The 25,862-nt window shown below is 43.5% G+C and overlaps 1 protein-coding gene across 1 annotated transcript; it reads left to right on the forward strand.

Annotated features, from left to right (window-relative positions):
- The first annotated feature begins 805 nt into the window (after positions 1 to 805).
- LOC141546336 (RNA polymerase-associated protein RTF1 homolog) lies at positions 806 to 25,660 on the forward strand. The gene is made up of 4 exons (XM_074274076.1): positions 806 to 1,035; positions 1,337 to 1,480; positions 2,681 to 3,010; positions 23,198 to 25,660. Exons 1-4 carry the CDS (start codon positions 806 to 808, stop codon positions 25,539 to 25,541), a joined length of 3,048 nt encoding a protein of 1,015 aa, XP_074130177.1. The 3' UTR covers positions 25,542 to 25,660.
- The last annotated feature ends 202 nt before the right edge of the window (positions 25,661 to 25,862 follow it).

The following is a 25,862-nucleotide window of genomic DNA, read 5'->3' on the forward strand; positions in this document are numbered from 1 at the left end:
TAATATCTAAATCAAAAGAAAGGGGGGATGTTGGGGTCTTACTAGGTGGTAATAATCAAAAAGGCAGCTCTTGATGTTGAGTTGTTGGGTAAGCCACCACTTGTGGCTCAGTGGCTAGAAGGCGAGTGGGAAAGACTCATGCTCCTGAGCTCACACGTGGCCCCACACACTTCCCAGAGGCCCCTGGTAATGGGGAACGCTTTCATATTAAACTAGACAAAAAGTCAGCAAAGTAGATAAAAAAAAAAACAAAAAACAAAAAAAAACAAAAAACAAAAAACAAAAAAAACCAATCGCCCCCAACTAGAGTCTGCGACAGTGCCGTGGGCTAGAAGTCAGCGCTCCCGCGGTGGCCGGGCCAGTGTCACACTGGTATCACAAATGGATCGGACGCTTCGCCTTCGGAACCAAACACAAGCTCTGGGAGACAACGTAAGTCGGAGGGACCGTTAGCAGAAGCGCCGATCGCCCCCTTTCCCCAAACTGTGCCGGAGGCTCAGGGAGCAGCCTGAAACCGCGCTCCAGGCCGCGCGCTTCATTCAGGCTCTCCTCTCGGAGGAGGAGGCCCCGGCGCGGAGCCCGGGTAACCTCCCTCGGGCACGCGGCGGGCGGGCTCAACCCCGGTCCCCCGCCTCGGACCGAGCCGCCTCGATTCTCCGGGAGGAGGCGGAGAGCGCTGGGCCCGGCCCGGCAGCGCGTGGCTGCCCGTCCTGCTTCCGCCTCCTCCAACCTAGGTGGGAGAGAACAGTGTCGGAAGGGCTCGGGATGTAACACCTGGGGACATCCTACAGCCATCTTCCCCGCGATGGGGGAGGGGGGAGATCTGTGGTATCCCGTCGGAAACCTGAGGGCCGCCCGCGCTTTCGCGGGCCGCGAGCCCAGGAAGAGACCGGGCCCAGCCCCTCGGGCGCCCTCTCGGGACGCGTGCGCCGTTATTCCCGGGAGAGAGGTGCGGAGCGCTGCGAGCGCGGCCGGGAGGAAGGAGCGGCGCTCCCGGGCCTTCTCCGGGCATTCTCCCTCAGCCAAGAAAGGGAGGTCCGTGTCTGGTGCCCCGGGCTTGCGGGGGCCGAGAACCTCCCTGCGCCCGCCCCTCCCCCGCCGGCAGAAATTCACCAGCCCCGGGGCCGGAAGTGGTCCCTAATCAATAGCAAAGACTAGGGGAGAGAGCCAGGTGAGCGGGAGGCTCTCGAGGGTCCGTGCAGATGGGGGGGGGGGGGTTTAAAAATACGGGGACTGCCCGAAAGCTATTTAAAGACCACATTCACACTGCCGACCCGAGGGATCATGGGTATGCTAACACTTGGTGGCCCCACACCGCTTCTGTCCCTAATGCAAGGAAGGGCAGAAGCGGAGGGTCGGGTGACTCTCTCTGTGAGAAGCAGAAGCAGGCGCGTGTCTGTGTGCACGTGTGCAGTCACATGTGCGTGATCACGGATGTGGAAACGGAGCTGGAGGGAGCTGGCTCGGTCCTGATTTGCGCGTGAGGCTGAGGAAGACCGAGTAATTCCATCAGACACTAGACATCGGATAACTGACCCTAGAGCGACGCCAGGGGGCGCCAGAGGGAATAGAGTAGCGCTAGCTGTGGGATCCTGGGTAAGTCACTTAGCACTGTTTGTCTCAGTTTCCTCATCTGTAAAATGAGCCGGAGAAGGAAATGGCAAACCTCAGATGGGGTCAAGGAAAGTCAGACGTGAGGGGGACATCTAACAACAAGACTGATAAACGCCACGGTCCCCTCACTGCAGATCCAGCTTCACTGAGGATGCTCCTCCCCTCGGGGTGTACAGACGTGTACGCATGCGCAGGCTTTACCACACATACACGTGTATATGTATGTGTGACGTGGAAGTCCCCCCCCAATATCAGCTCAGCTTCAGGGCTCTGTCCCCGGGTCGCCCTTGTCTGTGTGCGGCTGTTCATTGCTTGTCTATTAGACCGTGAGTTCCGAGTGCGGACGAGCTCTTTTGCTGCCTTTGGATCCCGGTACTGAGCGCAGTGCCTGGTATGCAGTAAGCACTTCATAAAGGCTTATTGGCTGTGACCTAGTCTGCAGACGGGTTTTAGGGAACTGCATAGACATGCCCCTTCCGAGATCCACTTTTAATCCAATATTTGTTGCTCTGGGACTCTACCTCAGCGCTGTCACTTAGCAACCACGTCTCCTGGAGGATCTGGCTCCTGGCGCGTCACATCCGGCCCTCTTCCTCCCTCCCCTCCCCCCCTGTTTTAGAGCCTGACTCACCCCCGCCCGATTCTGCCCCTCCCCCCCCCCCCCCGCCGCCGCCTTGTAGAGCCCCTCAAGCTCCTCATCCCCCTCAGACGTCGTTTCTGGCCCCTTCCCTCTCACATCGGCCTGGGCTGCCCAGGGACAGCGGTGTCCGCGCTGCTCCGCCGGAAGGTCCGCCACCTCTAGAGCGCATGACTGGCGTCCCCCGCGTCCCTACTCCGGCTTCCCCCTTTCAGGTCCCGCTGAAATTTTCCCTTCTACCAAAAATCTGCTCCCACTCCTCAAAGCTCATGCTACTGATTGTATCCCACTTATCCCGTGCGGGCGCGTGCGCGCGCGCGCGCGAGCACACACACACACACACGGGATATGCGTGTGTGTCACTCAGGAGATGCGCCAGTTTTCCTGTTGTCTCCGCCTCTTTTTGAGGTTCCCCCCATCTCACCCCAGCACCCCCACAACGGCCCTCGGCGGAGCCGGCTCCCCCCCTCTGGAGCCCGTGGGCGAGTGTGGCTTCTGCCAGATGGCCCGGGTGCAAGTTTCCTCTCTTTGGGCCCTTCTTTCCCGCGGGCAGCGCCAGTCACTTCCTCTTCTGTCCAGGAGCCAACAGAAAGCTAAGGGGGGCGTGGATAAGGGTCTTCCCGCCGCCATTCAGAGTCACGCGGGCCGCAGGATCCCCCTGGTGCCCGGGGACAATAACTCAGTGCGGAAATTCGGCTCCTGTCGCCACCCTCACAAACCAGTGGTCGCCACCGGGCCACTTGCCACGCCGGCCCCTCGGTTTGGTTTTGGGCTTTCCCTGGGAAATCATATTTGTGCGTGTGTGATTTTTAAAAATCAACTTAAAAAATAAACGAACACCTCCAGAATCGCCTGCTGCAGGGAGGGACTGTCACAGGAGAAGCCGCTGCTTGTGCCTAACCTACGGGCGACGCGAATGAACGTAAAAGCCAGACGCTCTCAGGAGATGCCGAGACTCCTGTTTCCGGCGCAGAAGATGGCAGGATGGAAGGGACAAATGCTCTTGGCAGCAAAGTCTCAACTGAAGGCTGACTTAAAAGTGCAGCATTCGCTGGGGGACCCTGGGCAAGAGAAAAAAAAAAGTGCAGCCTTCACCCCAACCCAAAGCACTAAAACCCAAGACTGGGAAGAGCAAAAGCCCGCAGTCCTCCGCATTAGTCACATTAATAATAATAATAAATAATTAGATCGCACCTTTCTTCCGTGTGGCTGCAAGCTCTTCATAAATGCCCTCTCATTTAGGCTCCTAATCTCCCTGGAAGGCAGACGCCAGGGGGTCTGAGCTCTGTGCTTCCCAGGGGAAAACAGCGAAGTATCAGACCTCTTCCGGCGAGGGTCTTTGCTCAATCGCTATTGCTCTCACTCAGGTGGACTCGGGCTCTTCTTCTCTGTCCTGGGCGTGTGATTATCCCCACTTTACAGGTGGAACAAACAAGGCTCGGAGGGTTTAAGAAATTTCCCCAGATTTAGGAGTGCAGGACTTGAAGCCAAGTCTTGTGACTGTTAGTCAAGCTACCCCTTATCACCACCTTCTAGTTATATTAACAATCCCCTCATTTTACAGGTGAGACCGAAGGGGAGGGACTCAGAGCCCTAGGCCACCCAGATAATAAGTACTAGAGATAATAATTATTCTGAGATGTGGCCCCAGGTTCTTAGGTAACAGTGCTCATTCCACTGCTCCCCCAGTCCAGCTTCTCCCCTGGACCTGGAAGCCATCCCCGGCCTCCCTCCTGAGCCCCTGGACACCCGGACATTAGGAACCGGAAGCCCCAGGAGCATCTCTGCCTGTGTGAGTGGCAGAGACTCCTCCTTGGAAAGACAGAATGGGGCACATTTTGGGAGCATGGATTTCTCATACATACAAAACTCTGAGATCCAGGAGATGCCAAGTGATGCTCCCACAGCCATACACCAGGTACCCAAGGCAGAATTCAGAGCAGGTCTCCTGACTTGGAGTAGGGGCCTCTTGGGTGTCAAGAGCCACTTGCAGGCTATTTCCCCATAACAACTTTTTTTTTTTTTTTTTATAACTTTCTTTTTTTTTTTGGCAGTACATATGCATGGGTAATTTTACCCCATAACAACCTAACAAAAGGTTTCTCCATATTTCCAATGCATAGTCCTCGGCATGCAGTAAGTGCTTAATACATGCTCACTGCTGATGATGGTGATGGTAAGGGAGCTGAGCTCCTAAGCTCTGTCTGGAGCCCCTCTTTTCTCTCCCTTGTTTGCAATTTCCGAGCACTCATCTCTATGTAGTTGCTGCCCAGGTGGGAATCTAGCTCCAGCTTCCCTCCTGAGATCCGGGCCTTCATCTCTAACAGACAACTGTATGTTTTGAACTCGGAGATAAAGGTATACGAGTGTGAGGGACTTGACCTTGGCAAAGGAGAGCAGGGCTTGACAAAGATATTGTGCATCACAATAAAGTCTTGTTGGGCCAGATTGTGATCCCAGAAATGCACACAAATCTATGGCCTTTTGGGAATCGCAGGTCCACCTCCCTTGCTCTGAAAGTGCTTCCCTGTGCCATTGTTCAGCGCCAGTAGCAAAGGGCCAAGATGAGTGCCCCGTTAACCCTCCCCAGGAACAGCCGAGAAAAGTGGTGCAGTACAGTAGGGAGAACAGCAGCCTGAAAATCCACAAATACGGATTCGATGCTGCACTTGGACACTAGCTCTGAGACTCATTAACTTCTTTGGACCTCAGTCTCCTCATCTGTAAATCCAACCCAGTACATGTTCCCTATGGCACCACAGACTGCTCACACAAAGACTAGAACAACCAGCTCCTTCCTTCCAGGTGCTTGCATTCTAAAGGCAGCCACAACAGTGATCCAGATCCACAAAACATCTGTGATCTGGTCAGCCCCAGGAACTTCCCATACCGGAACTACTCCCCCCCCCCCCCCACAGCAGATTTCATTCTTTCGGACTTGGGAGAAGAGGTGGAAGAGGGGGAAAAAGCCCAGTAACTTACTCAGAATTGTGCAGTTGATAAGTATCAAAGGTATGATATAAGGCGCAGTAATAACATATACAAAGAGAAGATAATACAGGAGAAATTGGGGAGGGAGGGAACACTCATAATCAAGGGAGATGGGGAAAAGCTTCCTGTGAGAAGTGTCACATGAGAGTCCCAGGGGAAGAGAGAGGAAGCATTTTAGCCACAAGGGATGGAGACCAGAGGCACAATTCCTTCCTGCTCTGACAATCAATTCTCCACTGGCTGAGAATAAAATGCGATTCTTCCAATGACTTCTTAGTTGTTCCTTGGTTTTCAAATCAATCAGAACTTCCTTAAACAATTTAATTTAGAAATGTCTTCAGAGGGTCAGGGAAGGTGGCACTATAGTGGACAGAGCGCTGGCCCTGGAGTCAGGAGGGCCTGAATTCAAAGATACTTTCCCATGACAGAACAGAAGTAGAAAGTCCTTAAAGGCAATGACTGTTTTTGTTTTTTCCACATATAACTAGCACGGAACAGTGCTTGGAGGATGGTGGTTAATCAATGTTTGTTAAAATTGCTTAGAATAACATGGCTAATATCTAGCAGTGTTAAGACTCAACCTCAGGGCTTCCAACTTCAAATCCAGGACTCACTTTTCAATACTCTATTGCAGCACCCGTAAGGTATAGTGAATTGGAGTAATAACTGTCTCAATATTCACACTGGGCAATGATTCAGGGAAGTAGCTGGAGGACCAGTAGGACTTGGGACTAACTGATTCATGTAATTTAAAAAAAAATTTAATTTTTAAAAAGACCTGAAGCCTCTATTTTCAATAAACCAATAAACACACACACACACACACACACACACACACACACACACACACACATACACAGAGTGCAGAGTTTTCCTCATGGCATTAGACCAGCCTTTTCTGGAAAGCAATGTGGAACTATGGCCCAAAAGTCACTGAACTGTATATACCCTTTGACCCAGCAATATCACTACTACATTTATGCTCCAAAGAGATCACAGAAAGAAGAAAAGAAGTCATTTGTACAAAAATATTTCCGACAGTTCTTTTTTGTAATGGCAAAGAACTGAAAGTGGATGGCCATCATTTGGAGAATTGCGACAAATTCTGGAACATAAATGTAATGACATATCCTTAAACTATAAGAAATGATAAACTGGACATTTTCACAGAAAACTAGAAAAACTTTATGAACTGAGGCAGAGTAAAGTGGCAGGACCAAGAGAACAACTTTTACAATGACATTATAGATTAAAAATAACTTTAAAAGATTTAAGAATTCTGATCACTTCATAGGAGAAGGATTGAAGATAAAGACTTCCTCTCAGAGACATGATAGAGTCAAGATGCAGAATGAGAACCACATTTTGGGGCATGGCCAATGTGGGAAATTGCTTTACATGGATATACGTATTTGTTAGGAGGATTTTATTTTTCTTTTGATGTTGATTTCATTGGAGAAATGAGGAAATAAAATAAATTCTGAGCTTGGAATCGTGTAGACCTGAATTCAAATCCAGTGTCAGACCCATACTAGCTATGTGATCTGGGGCAAACCAGTTGTCCTCCATTTGCCTCAGTCTCCTCATCTGTATAATGGAGATATTAATGGCATCCACCTCCTAGCGTTGTTATGAAAAGCAAATAAGCTAAAAATTATAACATTCTTATCCCAGTGCTTGGCCCATAGTAAATTTTAGCTCTCATCATCATCATTATTATTATTAAAGTTGGTTACCTTCTTGGTAGTTTCATTGGGACGAGCACCAATTTTCCTGGTTTTAACTCCGTCAAAGTTTTGGTTCTTGACATTTCTCTCTCTTTAGACAAAAAAGGGAAGCCTCTAGCTTTCTTGTGAGAGCCTCATTTAAGTATGAGCCATTTAGAAACATTCAGCAGAGCTATAACAAGGGCAGGGCAAGCGTGGCACTTGCCTTGGGTACACCCAAGTGAGGGGCACAGAAAAACATCTGAAAGTTGCACTTACTATCGGAAGCAGTCGATGGCTTTAGGCCAGAAGGCAAAGAGGATGCAATTTTAGAATTCTTACCTTGGGTACCAAATTAGCTAGTAACTGTCTCTGAATCCTGGACACCAGCTACGGGGCTTAGGCCATTTTTATCAAATTACCTAAAGCCAGATAAAAATCATGCATTACAGTGGGTCATGATTGGGCTCGGCTTTTTCCTGAGTTTTATTTGTCCCTTCCTGTAAAGGGCTAGAACTGAGCAATGCACTTGGATAATGAAGCAGGTGAGACTAATTGCCAATTGGACGTTCCCTATTAACTTGTTTAAGGTTGACCCTCCCCAGCTGTTCTGTGCTGACTTGATTGGTGGGACAAAGAGAAGGAAGTGACTTGTGTGGGAGGAGTAAGAAAAACTTGGGTGGTGGAACTCAAGCTCACTTGCACTCATGACCTGGCGTTGGAGGTGAAGGTAAAGATCTGGAATAAAGACATTTAGTGATCCTGACTCCCGCTGATTTCTGGAAAGATAGAGTTCCAGCTTTTGGCGTCCAACGTGTGGCTGGCACCCTACTTCCACCGAAGTCCTCCTGTGACCAGGAGATTAGGTGAGTATTCTAATAGAAATAAGGAACTTACCTTGTTAAGGACTAAATCAGCAATCTCTAGTAACTGAGATGGGGCAGATGTTAGGTAAATCCTGGGCCTCAGCTGACCCTGCTCCAACCCCAGCCCCTGCCTCATCTAGCAATGCTATAGAGGATATAATTAAGATAATTGATGAGAAAAGTTTACTTGTTCCCATCCCACAAATGAATAATCTCTTACACTCATTGGTTCTTAAATGAAGAAAAACTACGTATAGATAAATGGAAGCTAGTGGGACTTGAAAGAATTTTACTCAAAAAATGGGATTTGTCAAATTTTCCCAGAGGTATTTTATCTATACAACTTGATTCTATTAGACTTTAGCTATGGAGAAGAGTTTAGAAGAAGGAAAAGTTCTAAAAAGGCACTGAGAAGGAAGCGGGAGGAACAAAAGATAGAAGATAGGCAAACTCAGGACATTGCCAGAGGGCAAGGGGATTTGAATGAGGAATCTGAGGGTGTAGACTCTGATTGTCCCGAAGAAATTTCAACCCCACCTAGAGAGCAGATTATTGATCAGCCCACATCCACTCCACCTTCAGGGAGGGAGGGAGGAGGAGTAGTGGGACGGGCGGTGACATCTTCAGCGCCCCCCCCTCCCACACAGAGCCCCCCCCCCCAACAACTGCCCACTCCTGTAACTAGATTAGAAAGAGGGTTTATTGAAGTAATTGAAAATGGAAAAGAAGTAGATAATGATTTCAAACTTCAAATTTTTCCCGTGATTCAACAGTATAATTCTGCAGGTCAAGAGAGTAGAAGATATGCTCCTTTTAATATGGATGTCCTTAAAAACCTGAAAAAATCTTGCACTGTCTTTGGGGCTCCATCAGATTATGTTAAGATGTTAATACACAATTTGGCTTATGAAACCTTAACCCCTAGTGACTGGAAAGTCATTGCAAAAGTGTGCTTAGAACCTGGACAAAATTTGTTGTGGTTTTCTGAATTTACTGAGCTCTGTAGAATTCAAGCCCAACAAAATAGTCAAAGTGCAGCTAATACTTCCATCACCTATGACCTACTAATAGGTGTAGGTTCTTATGCAGACGCTTCGGTACAGATTAATTACTCCATAACAGCATTTGAGCAAATTTTTGCTGCTGCTATCAAAGCATGGGCTTCTCTCCCCAGTAAAAACTACAAGGGTGAGACCTACACAAAAATTGTACAGGGACCAAATGAACCTTTTGCCGATTTTGTGGCACGTTTGCAGACAGCTGTCATACAGATTAATGGTGAAAATGAAGTAACAGACACTTTGGTGAGGCAACTTGCTAGAGACAATGCCAATGAGGTTTGTAGAAGGATTATACTAGGACTACGTAAGGATGCTCCTTTAGAGGAGATCATAAGACGCTGTGCCACAATGGGCACAAATACCTTTTATAGCCAGGCTATGATGCAGACTTCCCAAGATCCCAACATGGGGAGACAGGGTCCCTTTTGGCAAGGGGTTTCCCGAGAGACTCGTCAATGCTTTCAATGCGGTAAAGTAGGCCATTTGAAAGCTCAATGTTGGCATAGAGACAGAGTGAGAAGACAGGCTGGGAGAACAAGACCCAAAACCCCATGTCCAAAATGCAACAGAGGACTCCATTGGACCTCAGAGTGTAGACTGATTCAGGGAAACTGGATGAGGGGCCCAGCTCCAGGGCCCCAAGCAAAAAAACACTTGGGGCATGATGGCAGCCGATGCCACACCCAGAGAGTGCCTCCAAGTCCAATACCCAGACATGACCAATCAGCCAGGAAGCCATCTGAAGGGAGAAAGGGATTACACAATCAGTCAGCCAGGAAGCAACATGATGGGAGAAAGGGACTACAATTAGGGAGGATAGAGTTGTATGCAGCTGGGACAATTGAGATACCCCCTGGAGAGGTGAAATCTGTTCCTCTCCAACCTATGGATCCCTTGCCTCCAGGCACAGTAGGCTTGACCATTTCACCTCCTGAGAGTACTTACAAGACAGTGTTCATTCATACACTGATGTGGGAAACTGGGGAATGTGTAGATAATATCCCAGTCACTAAGACAGGGAGACAATGTGTGACTTATCAACCAGGGGAAGTAGTAGCATCAGGTTTATTGATACAGACTCCTAATAAGCAACCTGGTGACAGTCACCCATGTTCGGACTCCAAGCAGAAAAACCCAGGAATATACTGGACAGTAGCTGTGACAGCTGACCGACCTATGCTCACCATCTATATAAATGGCATAGCATTAGAAGGACTGGTAGACACAGGTGCAGTGGCACAGTCATTAGAGGTGCCAACTGGCCCACTCACTGGCCAAAGAAAAAGGCAGACACCTACATGTCTGGGGTAGGAGGATCAATAGCAGCTAAAGTTAGTGCTACCCCTTTAAGATGGGTATTTGAAGGTGAAACAGGAGTTTTTACTCCTTTTATAGTTGAAAAAATCCCCATCAATCTGTGAGGAAGAGACATTTTACAACAATTAGGGTTAAAAATGAGTCCTTCGGTTTTTTAGGCAGGGCTGCTGTTGAAGGCCTGCCAATACTTTCACCTGTTCCTCTCCAGTGGAAAACTGATACACCAGTGTGAATAGAACAGTGGCCCTTAGATAACAATAAAATTCAGGCCTTACTAGATATAGTACAGGAACAACTTGACCAAGGACACTTACAACCTTCTCTAAGTCCTTGGAATTCCCCAGTATTTGTTGTAAAAAAGAAATCTGGAAAATGGAGGATGTTGACTGATTTAAGAAAGGTAAATGAACAGATGGAAACTATGGGAACTCTTCAACCTGGACTTCCATCTCCTACTCAGTTGCCTAGAGAATGGCCCCTGTGGGTTATAGACATTAAGGATTGTTTCTATTCTATCCCTCTAGATAAGGAGGATATGAAAAGATTTGCCTTTTCAGTGCCCAGCGTTAACTTAGCTGAGCCTTATAAAAGATATGAATGGACAGTTTTGCCACAGGGAATGAAAAACAGCCCTACTATGTGTCAAATGTATGTTGCTGCTGCTCTTAGTCCAGTAAGAAAAGCATTTCCAAAAGTAATGTTATTACATTACATGGATGATATATTGGGATGTGCACCTGAGGAACAAATGTTAGAAGCATGTCTACAAAAAACCATAGAAACACTAAGGAATTATAAATTGCACATAGCTTCAGAAAAGATTCAAAGACATGCTCCTTTTCAATATTTAGGATATGAAGTATATCCCAAGGTGCTTACAATACAAAAACTCTCCTTAAGAACAGAGAAGCTAAACACCTTAAATGACTTCCAGAAATTGATAGGAGATATCCAATGGATGCGTCCCGTGCTAGGCTTGACTACCTGTCAATTGCAACCATTATATGACATTTTAAGGGGAGACAGTGCTTTAAATTCACCACGCCAACTTACAAAAGAAGCTCAAGAGGCTTTGAGACAAGTTGAACTGGCTTTATCCAATGTGGTTGAAAGAGTCACTGAAAAACCCTTGGAAATATCAGTTTTTGCTACACAAGAGGCCCCCACAGCAGTCCTTCATCAAGGAGACAGTGTGATAGAGTGGGTGAACCTCCCAGCACAACCAGAACAAAGCCTTATTCCTTACCCAGTGCTTGTGGCTAGAATTTTATTAAAGGCCATTAAACGAGCAGTACAATTATCTGGGACAAGACCTGACAAGATATATACCTTTTATACTAATGCACAAGTTAATGTGTGCTGCGAAACCATCCCAGAGTGGCAAATTTTATTAACTATGGCTCCAAATTTTGCACACGGGTCTCCATTAAAGATAACCAGACTGCTACATAATTGGCAATTGATTCTTGAAGAAAAGGTTTCTAAAGTTCCTCTTAAAGGACCAACTATCTTTACAGATGCATCCAAACATAATATTTGCGCTGTGTATTCTCGTGACTTAACTATAAAGAAAGTAATCAGAACTCCTTTTCAGTCCACTCAGCAGAATGAATTGTATGCTCTTGCTTATTATCCGGGAGACATAAATATAATATCTGATTCAGCCTATTCAGTAGGTGTGGTACAAAGAATTGCCACAGCCCAAATAAAATTTGTAGCCTCCAATATATATCAGCTCTTTAAAGAGCTTCAAGAGCAAGTGAGAAAGCATCCAGGTAAGATTTATATTTTGCATGTCCACTCCCATAGTGGACTTCCAGGTCCTATTTTTGATGGTAATTCAAAGGCAGATAGCCTTCTAACCATGCTGGCTAGTACTCCTTTATTTCAAGAAGCACAAGAGTCTCATTCTCAATATCATCAGGCTGCCCGAGCTTTATGTTTGCAGTTTGGAATAACAAGAGAAGAAGCTAGGAGCAGAGTAAAAGCCTGTACAGCTTGCCTTCCTTTCCATGCTCCTACACTCCCTCCAGGGAAGAACCCTCGTGGTTTGAGACCTAATGAAATTTGGCAAATGGATGTGACCCATTATAAATCTTTTGGTCGTCTATCTTTTATCCATGTCGTGGTAGACACCTTTTCAGGATTCACATTTGCAATGCCAGCAGCAAAAGAGACAGCCCGAGTGGTCACTGAATTCCTTATACAAGCATTTGCAATTATGGGTGTTCCACAAGCAATAAAAACAGACAATGGACCTACATATACATCTAAACACTTTACACACTTTTGTGCACAGTATAAGATTTTACATACCACGGGCATACCCTTTAATCCTCAAGGGCAGGCAATAGTAGAGAGAAGAAACAGAGATATTAAGACACTCCAAAACAAAAGAAAGGGGGAGCCACAGGTAGCCCTAGGGAACTTCTAAATTTAGTTCTCTATACCATTAATTTTCTAATTTTTGACAAAGATGCACTGGCTCCGGCAGACAGGTTTTCTAACCCACCAGAAGGGCAGTGTCCAGTGCGAGCATCTCCACTGTCCTTAGATAATCGCCAGGTGATGTGGAGAGATCCAGAAAGTGGTGAATGGAAGGGACCAGATAGGTTAACTGCCTGGGGGAGAGGGTTTGCTTGTATCTCTACAGATGGAGAAGGAATCAGATGGGTGCCAACGAGCCGTATTCGCCTTGTCCATCGGAGAGAGACAGAGCAGACCCTTGAAACGAAGGAGAAGGCCCAAGAAACATCGGGTGGTTCTGTTGCTGACTGTGCCCACCACTGAAAGAACCTGGCAGTTATGGCGTTTGACCCATGGACATCAAAAACTGTTGGACTTGAAAATCCTCAGGAATCATTGGATTCTCTGAGACATCATAAGACTATTGTAGGACTGAAAGTCCTCAGGAATCATTGGATTCTCTGAGACATCATAAGACTATTGTAGGACTTGAAAATCCTCAGGAATTATTGGATTCTCTGAGGCATCATAAGACTGTTGCTGGACTTCAAAAACTTGTGGGGATCATTGGATTCCCTAACATAGAAAAAGACTGATGTGGGATTTCAAAAACTTGTGGGGATCATTGGATTCCCTAACATATAAAAAGACTGATGTGGGATTTCAAAAACTTGTGGGGATCATTGGATTCCCTAACATATAAAAAGACTGATGTGGGATTTCAAAAACTTGTGGGGATCATTGGATTCCCTAACATATAAAAAGACTGATGTGGGATTTCAAAAACTTGTGGGGATCATTGGATTCCCTAACAGTGAAGCAATGGACAATAGATTGGTTTTGGACTATCTCTTGGTTGCTGAAGAAGGGGTATGTGTGTCTGGTGTTTACATACCCTCCTTCTAGGACTCCTGGAAATCTCTTACAATACCATGTTAATTTATATTGTTTGTTATATCACTCCTTGCATGTACAATTCCTGTTTGTTACACCACACCGAGTCTGCACTGACTGTGGCGAGAGTCACCACTAATAGCCTCTGCGTTATTGCTATGTGCTTGTGTAATAACTCCCATGCTGATGGGTTTGTGCATACTTGTCTCTAATAAGGCCCTTCAATCCAGAAACCCGCTAGCAAATCCTCACTTCTCTTTGGTGCTTTTCATCTCCCTTCCTGAGATGTCAGGGAGGGTGTGATTATCTCCTTTTTAGTGCTTTCATCTCCTCTCCTGAGAAGTCAGGGGGGGCGTATCACCTCCTTTTTGGGGTTCTCATCTCCCTGAAAAGTCAGGGATGGCGCGACCTCCTGTGGTCTAAAACAAAAGAAAGCCGGAGATGTAAAGGGCTAGAACTGAGCAATGCACTTGGATAATGAAGCACGTGAGACTAATTGCCAATTGGACGGTTCCCTATTAACTTGTTTAAGGTTGACCCTCCCCAGCTGTTCTGTGCTGACTTGATTGGTGGGACAAAGAGAAGGAAGTGACTTGTGTGGGAGGAGTAAGAAAAACTTGGGTGGTGGAACTCACTCTCACTTGCACTCGTGACCTGGCCTTGGAGGTGACGGTAAAGATCTAGAATAAAGACATTTAGTGATCCCGACTCCTGCTGATTTATGGAAAGATAGAGTTCCAGCTCCTTCCTGAAGAAGTCTCGGAAGCAGAGCAAAAGTCTCCCGAATTAACTTGCATTTTCCTAAGGAAGAACCACTTAATAAAATAACCTCTTACAACTGTCACTGTTGTCTGAGTGCTGGTTCCTGGAAGGCGCACTGAACAAAAGGGAGAGGAGGGAGAAGTATTTGCATGAGGAGCACCTCCACACCAGTGCTCATGGCTGACTCCAGTCACTGGTAGATGAGAGGAAAGGTAGAAAGATGATAAACTGGACAAAAATCTAATCACATTCCATGCAAGCCGAACCTTTCACCTCACTTTTCTTGGGGAAAAATGGGGTGGGGGGAAGGAGCAGGAATGCTTTTTTGGATCCTGTTATTGCCAAGTTTGAATCACTACCTCCCCTGTCAGCTCTGAGTTGTGTCTATTAGGTTAGCAGCCTTCGAGGGACTTCTCAGATCATTTATCCCAGTCCTCCGCACCTAGCAGAAAATGCTCTGAACTCCCCCTGTCAAAGTTATCTGGCCTGATCCTGAATATGCCTAATGATCAGATCATAACTATCTCACCCACAAAGAGGATTCCTTTGGCTGTGTGAATAAAGATTGCTTCCCAACACACAAACACACACATACACACACACATAACACACATATACACACCCCTTCCATTCAATTTCACCATCTTTTATTCTCAGCTTTAGCATGTCTATGTTAATAATTAATTCCCTTCTCTGCTTTGTATCACTGTTCTTTGGATATATAGCATCATCAAGGGCACTTCAGGGTTCAACAATCAATGCTCTTTCTCGGTGATGACAAGAATGCTTTTTAGCAGGTGGAATTCTCAGCAGACATTCCCCTTGAGATCAACAGGTAGATGATAAAGTATATAGATAGAACCCTGGCCTCTGAGTCCAGAAGAGCCAACTTCAAATCCTCCCTCGGACTTGACATTAACTAGCTGACACAGACACTGACATTGACTAGCTGAGACAGACACTGACTAGCTATGATAGACACTGACATTAACTCTGACAGATGCTGATATTGACTAGCTGTGACTGACATTGACATTGACATAGCTGTGATTGACACTGACATTGACATCACTGTGATAGACACTAACATTGAATTGTGTGGCTCCAAGTAAATTACTTAATCTTTTCCACCCTCAATTTCCTCATCTGTAAAATAGGATGATAACATCATATAACTTCACAAGGCTAGGAGGTATGTTGAAGTACTATTATGTTAATTACTATTATATATATTATATAATATATATTAGTTATTATTATATTTTCCCCCTAGTCCTCTCCCTGACATCCAACTCTCACTGATATCCTGGGGAATAATATTCCTCTCTCACCTTTAAGGCTGCATAACAGGAAATGGGAGCAGGAACTTCACCTCTGACCTCATTGTGGTAGAGGGAGAAAGAAAGGGGGAAGAGAACAAACATTTATTAGGCACCTACTATGTGCCAGGTACTGTGCTAAGCACTTTACAAATATCATCTTATATAATCTTCACAACAACCCTCTAAGTGGGTATTATTATTATCCTATTTTACAGCTAAAGACACACAGGGAACAAGACTAACACTATGGCAATAGATTTCTTAACTGCTCTTTTTTGCTAAAAATAGAAAATACTGGATTTGTTACCAGAAGAACTGAGTTCAAAATACCAATCTACTTGCTTTTAGGCAGGTCGCTTAACTTTTCGATCTTCAATCTCTTCATCTGTCACTAAGAGCAAAGTTAGATGGGATGACTTGTAAGATTTCATCCAATTACAAATCAATGATACTATGACCTTTTTTTTCCTATGAACTTCCATAAGATAAAGAAAATATGTCTAACAAACAGAGCCGAATCCAGAGCCTTGGACTGAGAGCAAGGAGATGAAGTGGAAAAGGGAGGAGGCATCCAGTCAGGTGGAAGTTTCAAAAGCCTAAAGAAAAAGAAGGATCCTAAGCAGTTTGCCATGTGCACCATCTTATGGCATGTGCCTCTTTTTATAACCATGAGTCTGAAGTTAAACCTCCCCTTCATGAGTTTAGGAGGGACAGCTGCCCACCATTTGCCTTGGTTGGTCATTATCTTTAAAGGAAACTATAGGCTCCCTGTGTGATATTTTTTTTTTTTTTTTTTTTTTTTTTTTTTTTTTTTACTATTAGAAACTTCTTTATCATCATTTGCCTAAACTCTGAAAAACAAAACATACCAAGGATGAAAGAAATAAGTGTGCTTAAAGGATGTCAAGTCCTTCATTAGAAAAGCCATCTTTGTAAAAGAACATGATGGACAAAATTGTTTTTAAAAAAATTTTTATGGATAGGCAAACAATTTAAGAATAAATAAGAGGGAACAGAGTGATGTGTAAGGCAGATAACTTCCATGACATTAAATTAAAAATATTTTTGTACAAACAAAACATATGTAGCCAAGATCAGAAGGAAACCAGAAAATTGGGGGAAGGGGGATATTTATAGATAGTTTCTCAGGTAATGTTTGTTATCTCAGAAACTTTTGTCTCATATCTCAAATGCAAAATATTTTATCAAATTTATAAAAATATGAATCATTCTTCAATTGATAAATTGTTAAAAGATAGGAACGGGCAGTTTTTAGATAAAGAAATCAAAACAATTTATAGTCATGTGAAAAATGCTCTAAAACATTAATTAGAGAAATGCAAATTAAAACAATCTTGAGATATCTCATTTTACACCTATCAGAAAATGAAAATGAAATGACTGAAAGGCAAAGTGACAAATGCTAGAGGAGATTGAGACACTAATTGTTAGTGGAATTAAGAACTAATGCAACCATTGTGGAACTTGAGTTATGTGCAGAGTTATTAAATTGACTATAACCTTTGACCAATGCACCATAAGGTCTATTTTCAAAGATAATTGTGGAAAAAGGAAAAAAACCTATACATTCTAAAATATTTATAGTAGCTTTCTTTGTAGTGGCAAAGAATTAGAAATTGCAGGGATGCCCATAAGTTGGGAAATGGCTGAACAAGTTGTGGTATATGATTGTGATGGAATACTACCATACTATATGAAATGAGGAGCTCAATGATTTCAGAATGATTTTGAACAAAATAATGAAGAATGAAATGAGCAGAAACAAGAGAAGACTGTATACGCTAACAACAATATTATGGTAAGAATGGTTTTAAGCAAATAAACTATTTTGACTATTATAAATATTGAACTTAACCACAAAGGATGTAGGAAGGAAGATAATATCTGCATCCAGAGAAAGAAATGATAAGTAAATATATAGAGTGATATATATATATATATATATATATAATATTTGTATATAATGGTAGCCATGTATAGGATAGGGAAGGGATGAAGGAAAGAAAAAAAGGGAAAAAAAATTTCCATGATAACTCTTATATGTTTATAAAGAATAACAAGATGTACATAATAGATTTGTAATTTTATGAAACCAATTTTTATACTACGTAATGGAATTGCTTGTTTCACAAATTTAGTTTTTTTAAATTAAAAAGTATTTAAAAGATGACATGAGGGAAAGGGGAGAGCAAGGGAGCACTGAATCAGAAGCCTCTCCAATCCAATCCAAATCAATGCTTCCCCAATATTTTTATGACAGGAAGAAGAGTACAGAGAACACTTCCCTGAACCCTTTAATTCTCTTTCTACACATGATTGATCACTCCCAACATGGAAAAGGTGGAGACTACCACTAAACTAGAATGCTTTGCTCTCATATTTCCTGCTGTTTAAAAAAAGACTTCTTTTAAAAACCTTAAAAAACAAATAAGCATACAACATTCTGAACTTCATAGAATTAAATGTAATTTGTATTTTTCCCAATCCTGTGTGAAAATATATGGAAATGGTTGTTTTGCTATATAAAGTAAAAGTTAAATAAAATTTAATAAAAAATAATTTTATATATATATAATATCAAATAATATATGTAATTATATATTTATATATATAATACTTTGACAATAAGAACTGAAAAAAAAAATTGAAAATTTTAAAACACTAATACCCAGATCCTAAAACAGAGACAAAAGGGAAACTAGCATTCGAAGCATTTCCGGCAGATTTTATCTTGGCCACTCCCCGATTGATGCCTCCAAGCTAGATGACTTTGGACTCTTCACTCCGGCTCCCCTAGCCCAGTTTCCTTGTGTTAGCTCGAGTGATTGGAGAACAAGGCTGGGGGTGGAGCTCACTAGGAAGAAGATGGATAGGGGGTGCCATGAGAGGAAAAGATGAACCTTGTGGTGCTGATGATCAATAATTTATTTACTGATCGCCGAATGAGAAGCTATGTCTACTGACCATGAACCCAGAGTCCTTTGTGTGATGTTACCCCCTTAGGCAACGAGCTTGAGGTCAGCCAGTTAACAATTTTAGTTCATTTCATGCAGTATGGTTTGTGTCACTTGACTTATAAATAAATTAATTACAGAGACTTGAAAAGCTTTTTCTAGTTGGAATCTCATTACAAACAACAATTGACGCCTCATTCATTTTTACACAGTGGGTAAAAGAGGAAAAGGACCAATTTTTCTCTACCATTTTCCACCTGTTAGTTTAGCATCTTCAGCCCTGCTCTTGTTATAGCCTTTCACACTGAAGATGGTGAGCGGCTTCTAAGGAATTCACATTTTGATCAGTTTCTGATCCAAAAAAAGTGTATATAACATACTTTTAAATTTAATCTGCTTTATTAATATTTTATCCATCATTTTCTTAAATTTGGGCAATTAACAAAATCATAAATCAAGATCTGAATCATGATGCTTATCAATTTCTGAGGTATAAACGTTCACACTGAAATTTAACAATTGCTTCTCCTAGGAGCAGGTGTAAACTAGCTCCGAAGCACTTCGGCCCTCCTACTTCAACCTCTTTGATCCCCTCCAGGATGCTTTTTCAGGATCAGCTCTCTATCCCCATCCACATGTGGCTCATTCCAAACAAGAGTGCTTATTTACCTAATTATAACCAATCATCTCATACGGACTCACACAGCCATTCGTTCTTATGCCCACAACACTGTATCCAGCCACATATATCTGTGGTTTATCCCCAATACGATGTACTATAACTTACTTGAACATTGTTTTCATTTTTAATATATGTTTCACAATATATCTCATTATGGACAGTGCCTCGAAAGCGTCTTACAGCTTTGGAATCAAAGTTGGTAATAGCTGGTACTTGAGATTTATGTCCATTCTTACACTCAATTAACCTGCATAATTCTAACTAACTTTATAACTAACCTTTTGTATCCATATCTAAACCCTTAAGACTTACTGAATCCTTACATTTGGCTTCTAACTAACTGGTTTCGTTAGCTATTTGTCATAATAATATCAGTTGTGAAAATTTTCCTTCTGCTGCCTGGGTTATGATCCTCTACTTGCTCTGAACACCAGTATCCACAAGTCCCCTAGATTAGGACTCACTGTTTTAGCTGACCTTTGACTTGTATGTCCTCTTGTACTCTTGAACTTATTACTGGTCGCTGCCCCACTGACTACTGGGAGGGTTTGGTTGAGCTGTGGCTCTCTTGGGGACAGCTTCCGAACTCGATTGCCATCTATAAGTTTGGCACGTTTTCACATGTAAAATGTATGGGATTACGTGACATCGGGGGCAGGGAGTGCAGGGAGGGAGGGGATAATTTGGAAAAATGAATAAATAAATAAAAAAAAAAAAGAAAAAGAAAAAAGAAATATCCATTATAGCCAAGGCTTCTATTAGATAATGTAGAAAACAGAAAACAGGATTCCCAATTCCTGCTTCCAAAGACCTTTCAGTCTAAAGAAAGCAGAACTGAACCAAGAGACTAAACTTTCATTATGCTACACAGAGAGCCATGAAGGGGTTGTTCCTAGTGTTTTAAATCAGTGAAGGAGAGAGATGATCAACTAAGAAGAACTGCTTTCAGGACTAATCTTATAAAAGTGGTTATTAATAAGAAAAAAGAATAATTAAAAAGAAAACAATAATGAATGCAAAAAGGCCAAAAATACTATGGAAGCTAATGCCTTCATATCAAAGGAATCATGACAAAAATTTGAAGATTAAACAGGGGGCAGCTAGGTGGCGCAGTGGAAAGTGCACCAGCCCTGAATTCAAGAGGACCCGAGTTCAAATGTGGTCTCAGACACTTAACACTTTCTAACTGTGTGACCCTGGGCAAGTCAATTAACCCCAGCCTGGGGGGGGGGGGGGCGAAGATCAATCAAACAATAAATATTTATTAAGCACCAACTATAAGATAGGCACTATGCTAAGCTCTGGGGATACAAAAAAAAAAAAAAAAGGTAAAAGACATTTCCTGCCCTCAATGAGCTTACAAATGAGTAAAGAACAAATACAGGGAGAGTAAGATACATGCAAAATAAATAGGAAAGAGTTAAAAGGAAGAGCACAACAGTGGAAGAATAAAAATCAGACAAGAGAGAGGGAGAACTTAGAGGTGGTATTCTGAATATTGAGTATTTCAGTAGGAGTTTAGATTATAAATTCATAGATCTTTTAACTAGAAATACATAAGTATAATCCCATCATTTTACTCATAAAGAAAAGTTAAGGTTCCTGGGGGTTACAAAATTTGCTCAATACTCATCCCTTGTTGGTGGAGTTGTGAATCGTCCCAATCACTCTAGAGAACAATGTAGAACTATGCTTAATGGACTATAGAACTGTGCATACTCTTTAATTCAACAATACCACTACTAGGTCTAACTCCAAAAGGTCAGAGAAAAGAGGAAAGGACCTATGTGTATAAAAATATTTATAGCAGGTCTTTTTTGTGGTTGCAAAAAGTTGAAAATTGAAGGACTGTCCATCAATTGAGGAATGGCTGAATAAAATGTGTTGTGTGGCTATGATGGAATACTTTAGTGCTATAAGAGATTATGAACAGGATAGTTCAGGAGGGAGGAAGAAAGGAAGGGAGAGAGGGAGGAAAATTGACTAAGATCACACAGAAAGTATGAAAGCAAGGGGAATAGGAAGGTGGACTATCGGAATCTAAAACCAATTTTTTGTTTCCCACCCGTATCACCTTGTCTTCCATTCTAGCATAGAACTAAGACACAAAAAGCGTTAAATAAAATTTGTTTTCTTACCCTATCCCCTTACTCACTGCAGCTGATGGCTTTGCCCATTACCCAATAGCAATTGCCCATTGTTCTTAAATGTCCCTTGGGCAGGCTGTGAACCCCTTCTCAGAATCACATTTTAAATGCATAAAATATAATGCACACGATTATAAGGGAAAACAATTTTACTAAAATACAGCCATCAAAAAATGGAGTCCAGAGGAAGAATCTTTATTCTGGGTTAAAAGGGAAGGGAAAGTGATTAGCAGAACAGAAATAAGGATTTTCTTATTTGCAGATATCTCAAATACGCACACACCAATGAGATGGTGTTTCGTCAGGCTTGGGGAAAGGCCAGAAGTGAAGTGGATCCAGACTTCAGCTCAAGGGAAAAGCGAATTTCTCAGTGACCGAAGCTGCCCACCGAGGGCCAGGGGAAAGAACTCTGAGCTTGGAGCCAGAGGGTCTGCTCTCCCCTGTTTGCTACTTGCAAACCTTAACCTCTCAAGCCTCTTTCATCACCTGAAAAGCAAGAGGGTCCACCCAGTAATAAATAAGTAGCCACTTTTGTACCTCAGGCAAAAAACACCGAAGGGCCTCTCCAATCAACTCAAATCAACCAATGTTTGGGTGGCTGTCAGGATGCTGGGAAGATGCCCCTGGGGAGGGGGCCTCCCATGGGATTAGCACAGAGAAGGCCCCGGGAGAAGCTCACAGGGAGCTTGCCAACTTCCTATGTTCACTAATTATCCTCAAAAGTGTTAAGCTCAGAGGTTTCCTTGTTGCTAAAAAAACAACTTTTGCTTTCTGAATTTCAGCTGTTTGGAGGAGAATCCCCTCTAGTGGGGCCTTGCTCTAGATACATGAAGGAAGGGGAATGAAAAAAGCTGATTAAACACAGGTGTTGATGAAGCCCCAAACAGAACACAAGCTCCTTGAGGGCAGGGATGGCCTTATTTTTGTGTTTCCATCCCTGTTCCATCCCAGATAGTGCCCCTGGTATAATAAGAAAATGGATGATAAATGTGTGTTGCTTCAACAAGTGATTGAACAGAAGCATTCTTTGGAAAGGAGTTGGTCTTCCTGGCCTTCCCATCCAACCCTGAAAAGCCAGGGGCTCAACTTCTGTGACAACACTGCTCCATGGGGGGTTACAAAGTTGTGTTAGAGGCAGGTCTTCCAGCCCACCCCTGTTAAAAGAAAAAGCCGCCCTTTGCCACTGTTCCCAGATTCTCCTAAAGCCATTGGTGAAGGACCAGTCCCTCCCCAGAGAACCTTTTGATTTAGACTGCAATCCTGGTTACATCGGTGTGAAGAGGAAATGTTTTTCCTGTTGAAAACTGTTTGCATTTTTGTTTTTCTTCCCAGGTTATTTTTACCTTCTGAATCCAATTCTCCCTATACAACAAGAGAACTGTTCGGTTCTGCACACATATATTGTATCTAAGATAGACTATAACATATTTAACATGTATAAGACTATATGCCATTTAAGGGAGGGAGTGGAGGGAGGGGAAAATTCAGAACAGAAGTGAATACAAGGGATAATGTTGTGAAATTACCCATGCATATGTACTGTCAATAAAAAGTTATCAAAAGAAAAAAAAAAAAAGAAAGAAAAAAAAGGAAAGTGATAAATGTTGGGAAATCAAAGAAAATATATGCACAAATAAGAAAGCATGTTAATGGTTACATAGGAGAAAGAACTTCCCTGAATGCCATGAAGAAAACTGGTTCACTAGAGTTCTATTACACAGGACATACTTCCCCTTTAAAGGAGTTTACACCTTTAGTCTTCTGAAAGGAGTTTACACCTTTAGTCTTCTGAAAGGAGTTTACACCTTTAAAGGAGTTTACACCATTCTCTGGGAGTATAAAAGGAGCCAGGATTCAGGAAGAAGAGGATTCGAGATTCTACCTTCTCTCTGGCTGGATGTTCCAGAAACCTGCTCACAGAGAAAAGGATTTACAGAAAAGAAACCTTCTCCCAGAGAAGGATCGCAATTGACAGACAACAGGACACTACATTTTGGCTCCAACTCGAGGCAAGGACTGTTGCTTACCCTGACTCTGGCTGATTCGGAGCCCTTCAGAGGGGGCAAGCTTGGACTTTACATTTTGGCACCGGAACAGGGCGTCCGGCGTGGGAGCTGGGGTACCATCATGGACAAGAAGCGGAAAAGCCGCGTTGTGATCCACTCTGACATGGAGGACAGCAGCAGTGATGAGAACCTGGATCAGGAGCTCTTGCCCCTAGCCAAACGGAAACGGAGTGACTCCAAGGAGGAGGAGCAACCTGTTAGTCAGCCTGCCGCTTCTTCAGACTCTAAAACATCAGACAGTGATGATGAGTGCACAGTTGGAGGTGCAAAAAATAAGAAAAAAGGAAAAACTAGGAAGATAGAGAAGAAGGGAACCATGAAAAATCAGACAAACCAAGCTGCTTCCTCAGACAGCTCTGACAAAGACATCTCAGCTGAGAGTTCAGCCCCTGAAGAAGGTGAAGTGTCTGACTCCAACAGTAACCGTTCCTCCTCCAGCTCAGATTCAGATTCTTCTTCTGAGGATGAGGAATTCCATCATGGGTATGGAGAAGACCTCACGGGAGATGAAGAAGATAGGGCCCGTTTAGAACAAATGACGGAGAAGGAGAGAGAACAGGAATTGTTTCACAGGATAGAAAAGAGAGAGGTGCTGAAGAGAAGGTCTGAAATGAAGAAGAAATTAAAAATAGCCAAGAAGAAAGAGGAAAAGAAAAAACAAGAAGAACGAGAGAAGAAAAAACTTACACAGATTCAAGAGTCCCAGCTCATGTCCCATAATAAGGAGCGGCATTCCAAGCAGGATAACAAACTAGACAAAAAATCTCAGGCCATGGAAGAACTGAAAGCAGAGAGAGAAAAACGGAAGAATAGAACAGCTGAGCTGCTTGCCAAAAAACAACCATTAAAAACAAGTGAAGTTTACTCTGATGAGGACGATAAGTCCAGTGAGAAGACAGATGGTTCATCTAGGATGACATCATCTGATGAAGAAGAGGAAAAGGAAGAGGTTCCTCCCAAATCCCAGCCAGTTTCTCTGCCTGAAGAGTTGAACCGAGCGCGGTTATCCCGGCACAAGCTGGAACAGTGGTGTCACATGCCTTTCTTTGCTAAGGCAGTCCCAGGATGTTTTGTGCGGGTTGGCATCGGGAACCACAACAGTAAACCTGTCTATCGGGTTGCTGAAATCACCGGCGTGGTAGAAACACCCAAGGCTTATCAGTTGGGTGGCACTAGGACAAATAAAGGATTGCAGTTGAGGCATGGCAACGACCAGCGAGTAATCCGCTTGGAGTTTGTCTCAAACCAAGAGTTCACAGAAAGTGAATTTAGGAAATGGAAAGAGGCGATGCTTTCTGCTGGCCTGCAGCTCCCTACCTTGGATGAAATCAACAAGAAGGAAGTGTCCATTCAAGAAACTTTGAATTATCAATTCAATGATCGGGATATCGAAGAGATTGTAAAAGAGAAAGCGAGATTCCGAAAAGCTCCACCCAACTATGCCATGAAAAAAATGCAGCTTCTGAAGGAGAAGGCCATAGCAGAAGATTTGGGAGACCAAGCCAAGGCGAAACACATCCAAGATCAACTGATTGAGTTGGAGAAAAGGGCAGAGGCCCTAGATCGGCAACGAACAAAGAATATTTCTGCCATCAGTGACATCAACCAACGAAATCGGGAGTGGAACATTGTTGAGGCTGAGAAAGCCCGTGTGGCTGAAAGTCACAACATGAAAAATCAACAGATGGACCCCTTCACTAGGCGGCACTGCAAACCGACTATCGTCTCCAATTCCAGAGACCCTGCTGTTCAAGCTGCCATCGTGGCTCAGCTGAACGCACAATATGGCTCGGGGGCATTACCAGATGCTCCTAAGGAGATGAACGAGCACAAAGACATCGACTCTAAGTCAGCCAGTGACCTCTCAGAGGACCTGTTCAAAGCGCATGATTTTGATGTGAACATCGACTTGCAAATTCCCAGTTGGGAATTAAAGACACTGGCCATCACTCCAAAGGCTCCCCCAGCCCAGGGTGGTGCCCCCAAAAGATCTCTGAATTTAGAAGATTATAAGAAACAACGAGGACTTATTTGAGCAAGCCCAGCCTGCTGCTTCGGACCCTGCATGCGCCACGAGGATGTTCCTCTTCTCCTCTTCTCCCTCGGTTTGCCCTCTTTGGGCTGGAGCGGCAGGGGTGCTGGGAAGGACTTAGGAACATGTATTAAAGTCCCATTTTGTGATGATTTGAGCGTGTTCTTTGTTACCTACTTCTAACATGTATTAGGATACTATGTCTTTATGGAATCGTGTCATTATGTGTAATATCTAAATCAAAAGAAAGGGGGGATGTTGGGGTCTTACTAGGTGGTAATAATCAAAAAGGCAGCTCTTGATGTTGAGTTGTTGGGTATCAGC

The sequence above is a fragment of the Sminthopsis crassicaudata genome, chromosome 6 (assembly GCF_048593235.1).
Source record: "Sminthopsis crassicaudata isolate SCR6 chromosome 6, ASM4859323v1, whole genome shotgun sequence".
NCBI lineage: Eukaryota > Metazoa > Chordata > Mammalia > Dasyuromorphia > Dasyuridae > Sminthopsis > Sminthopsis crassicaudata.

Coding starts and splice junctions, on each gene's coding strand:
- LOC141546336 (XM_074274076.1), top strand. CDS start 806: ATGGGGGAGGGGGGAGATCTGTGGTATCCCGTCGGAAACCTGAGGGCC. Junction 1,481..2,680: donor GGCTCGGTCCTGATTTGCGC/GTGAGGCTGAGG, acceptor ATCTCACCCCAG/CACCCCCACAACGGCCCTCG. Junction 3,011..23,197: donor CTTGCCACGCCGGCCCCTCG/GTTTGGTTTTGG, acceptor TTACACCTTTAG/TCTTCTGAAAGGAGTTTACA.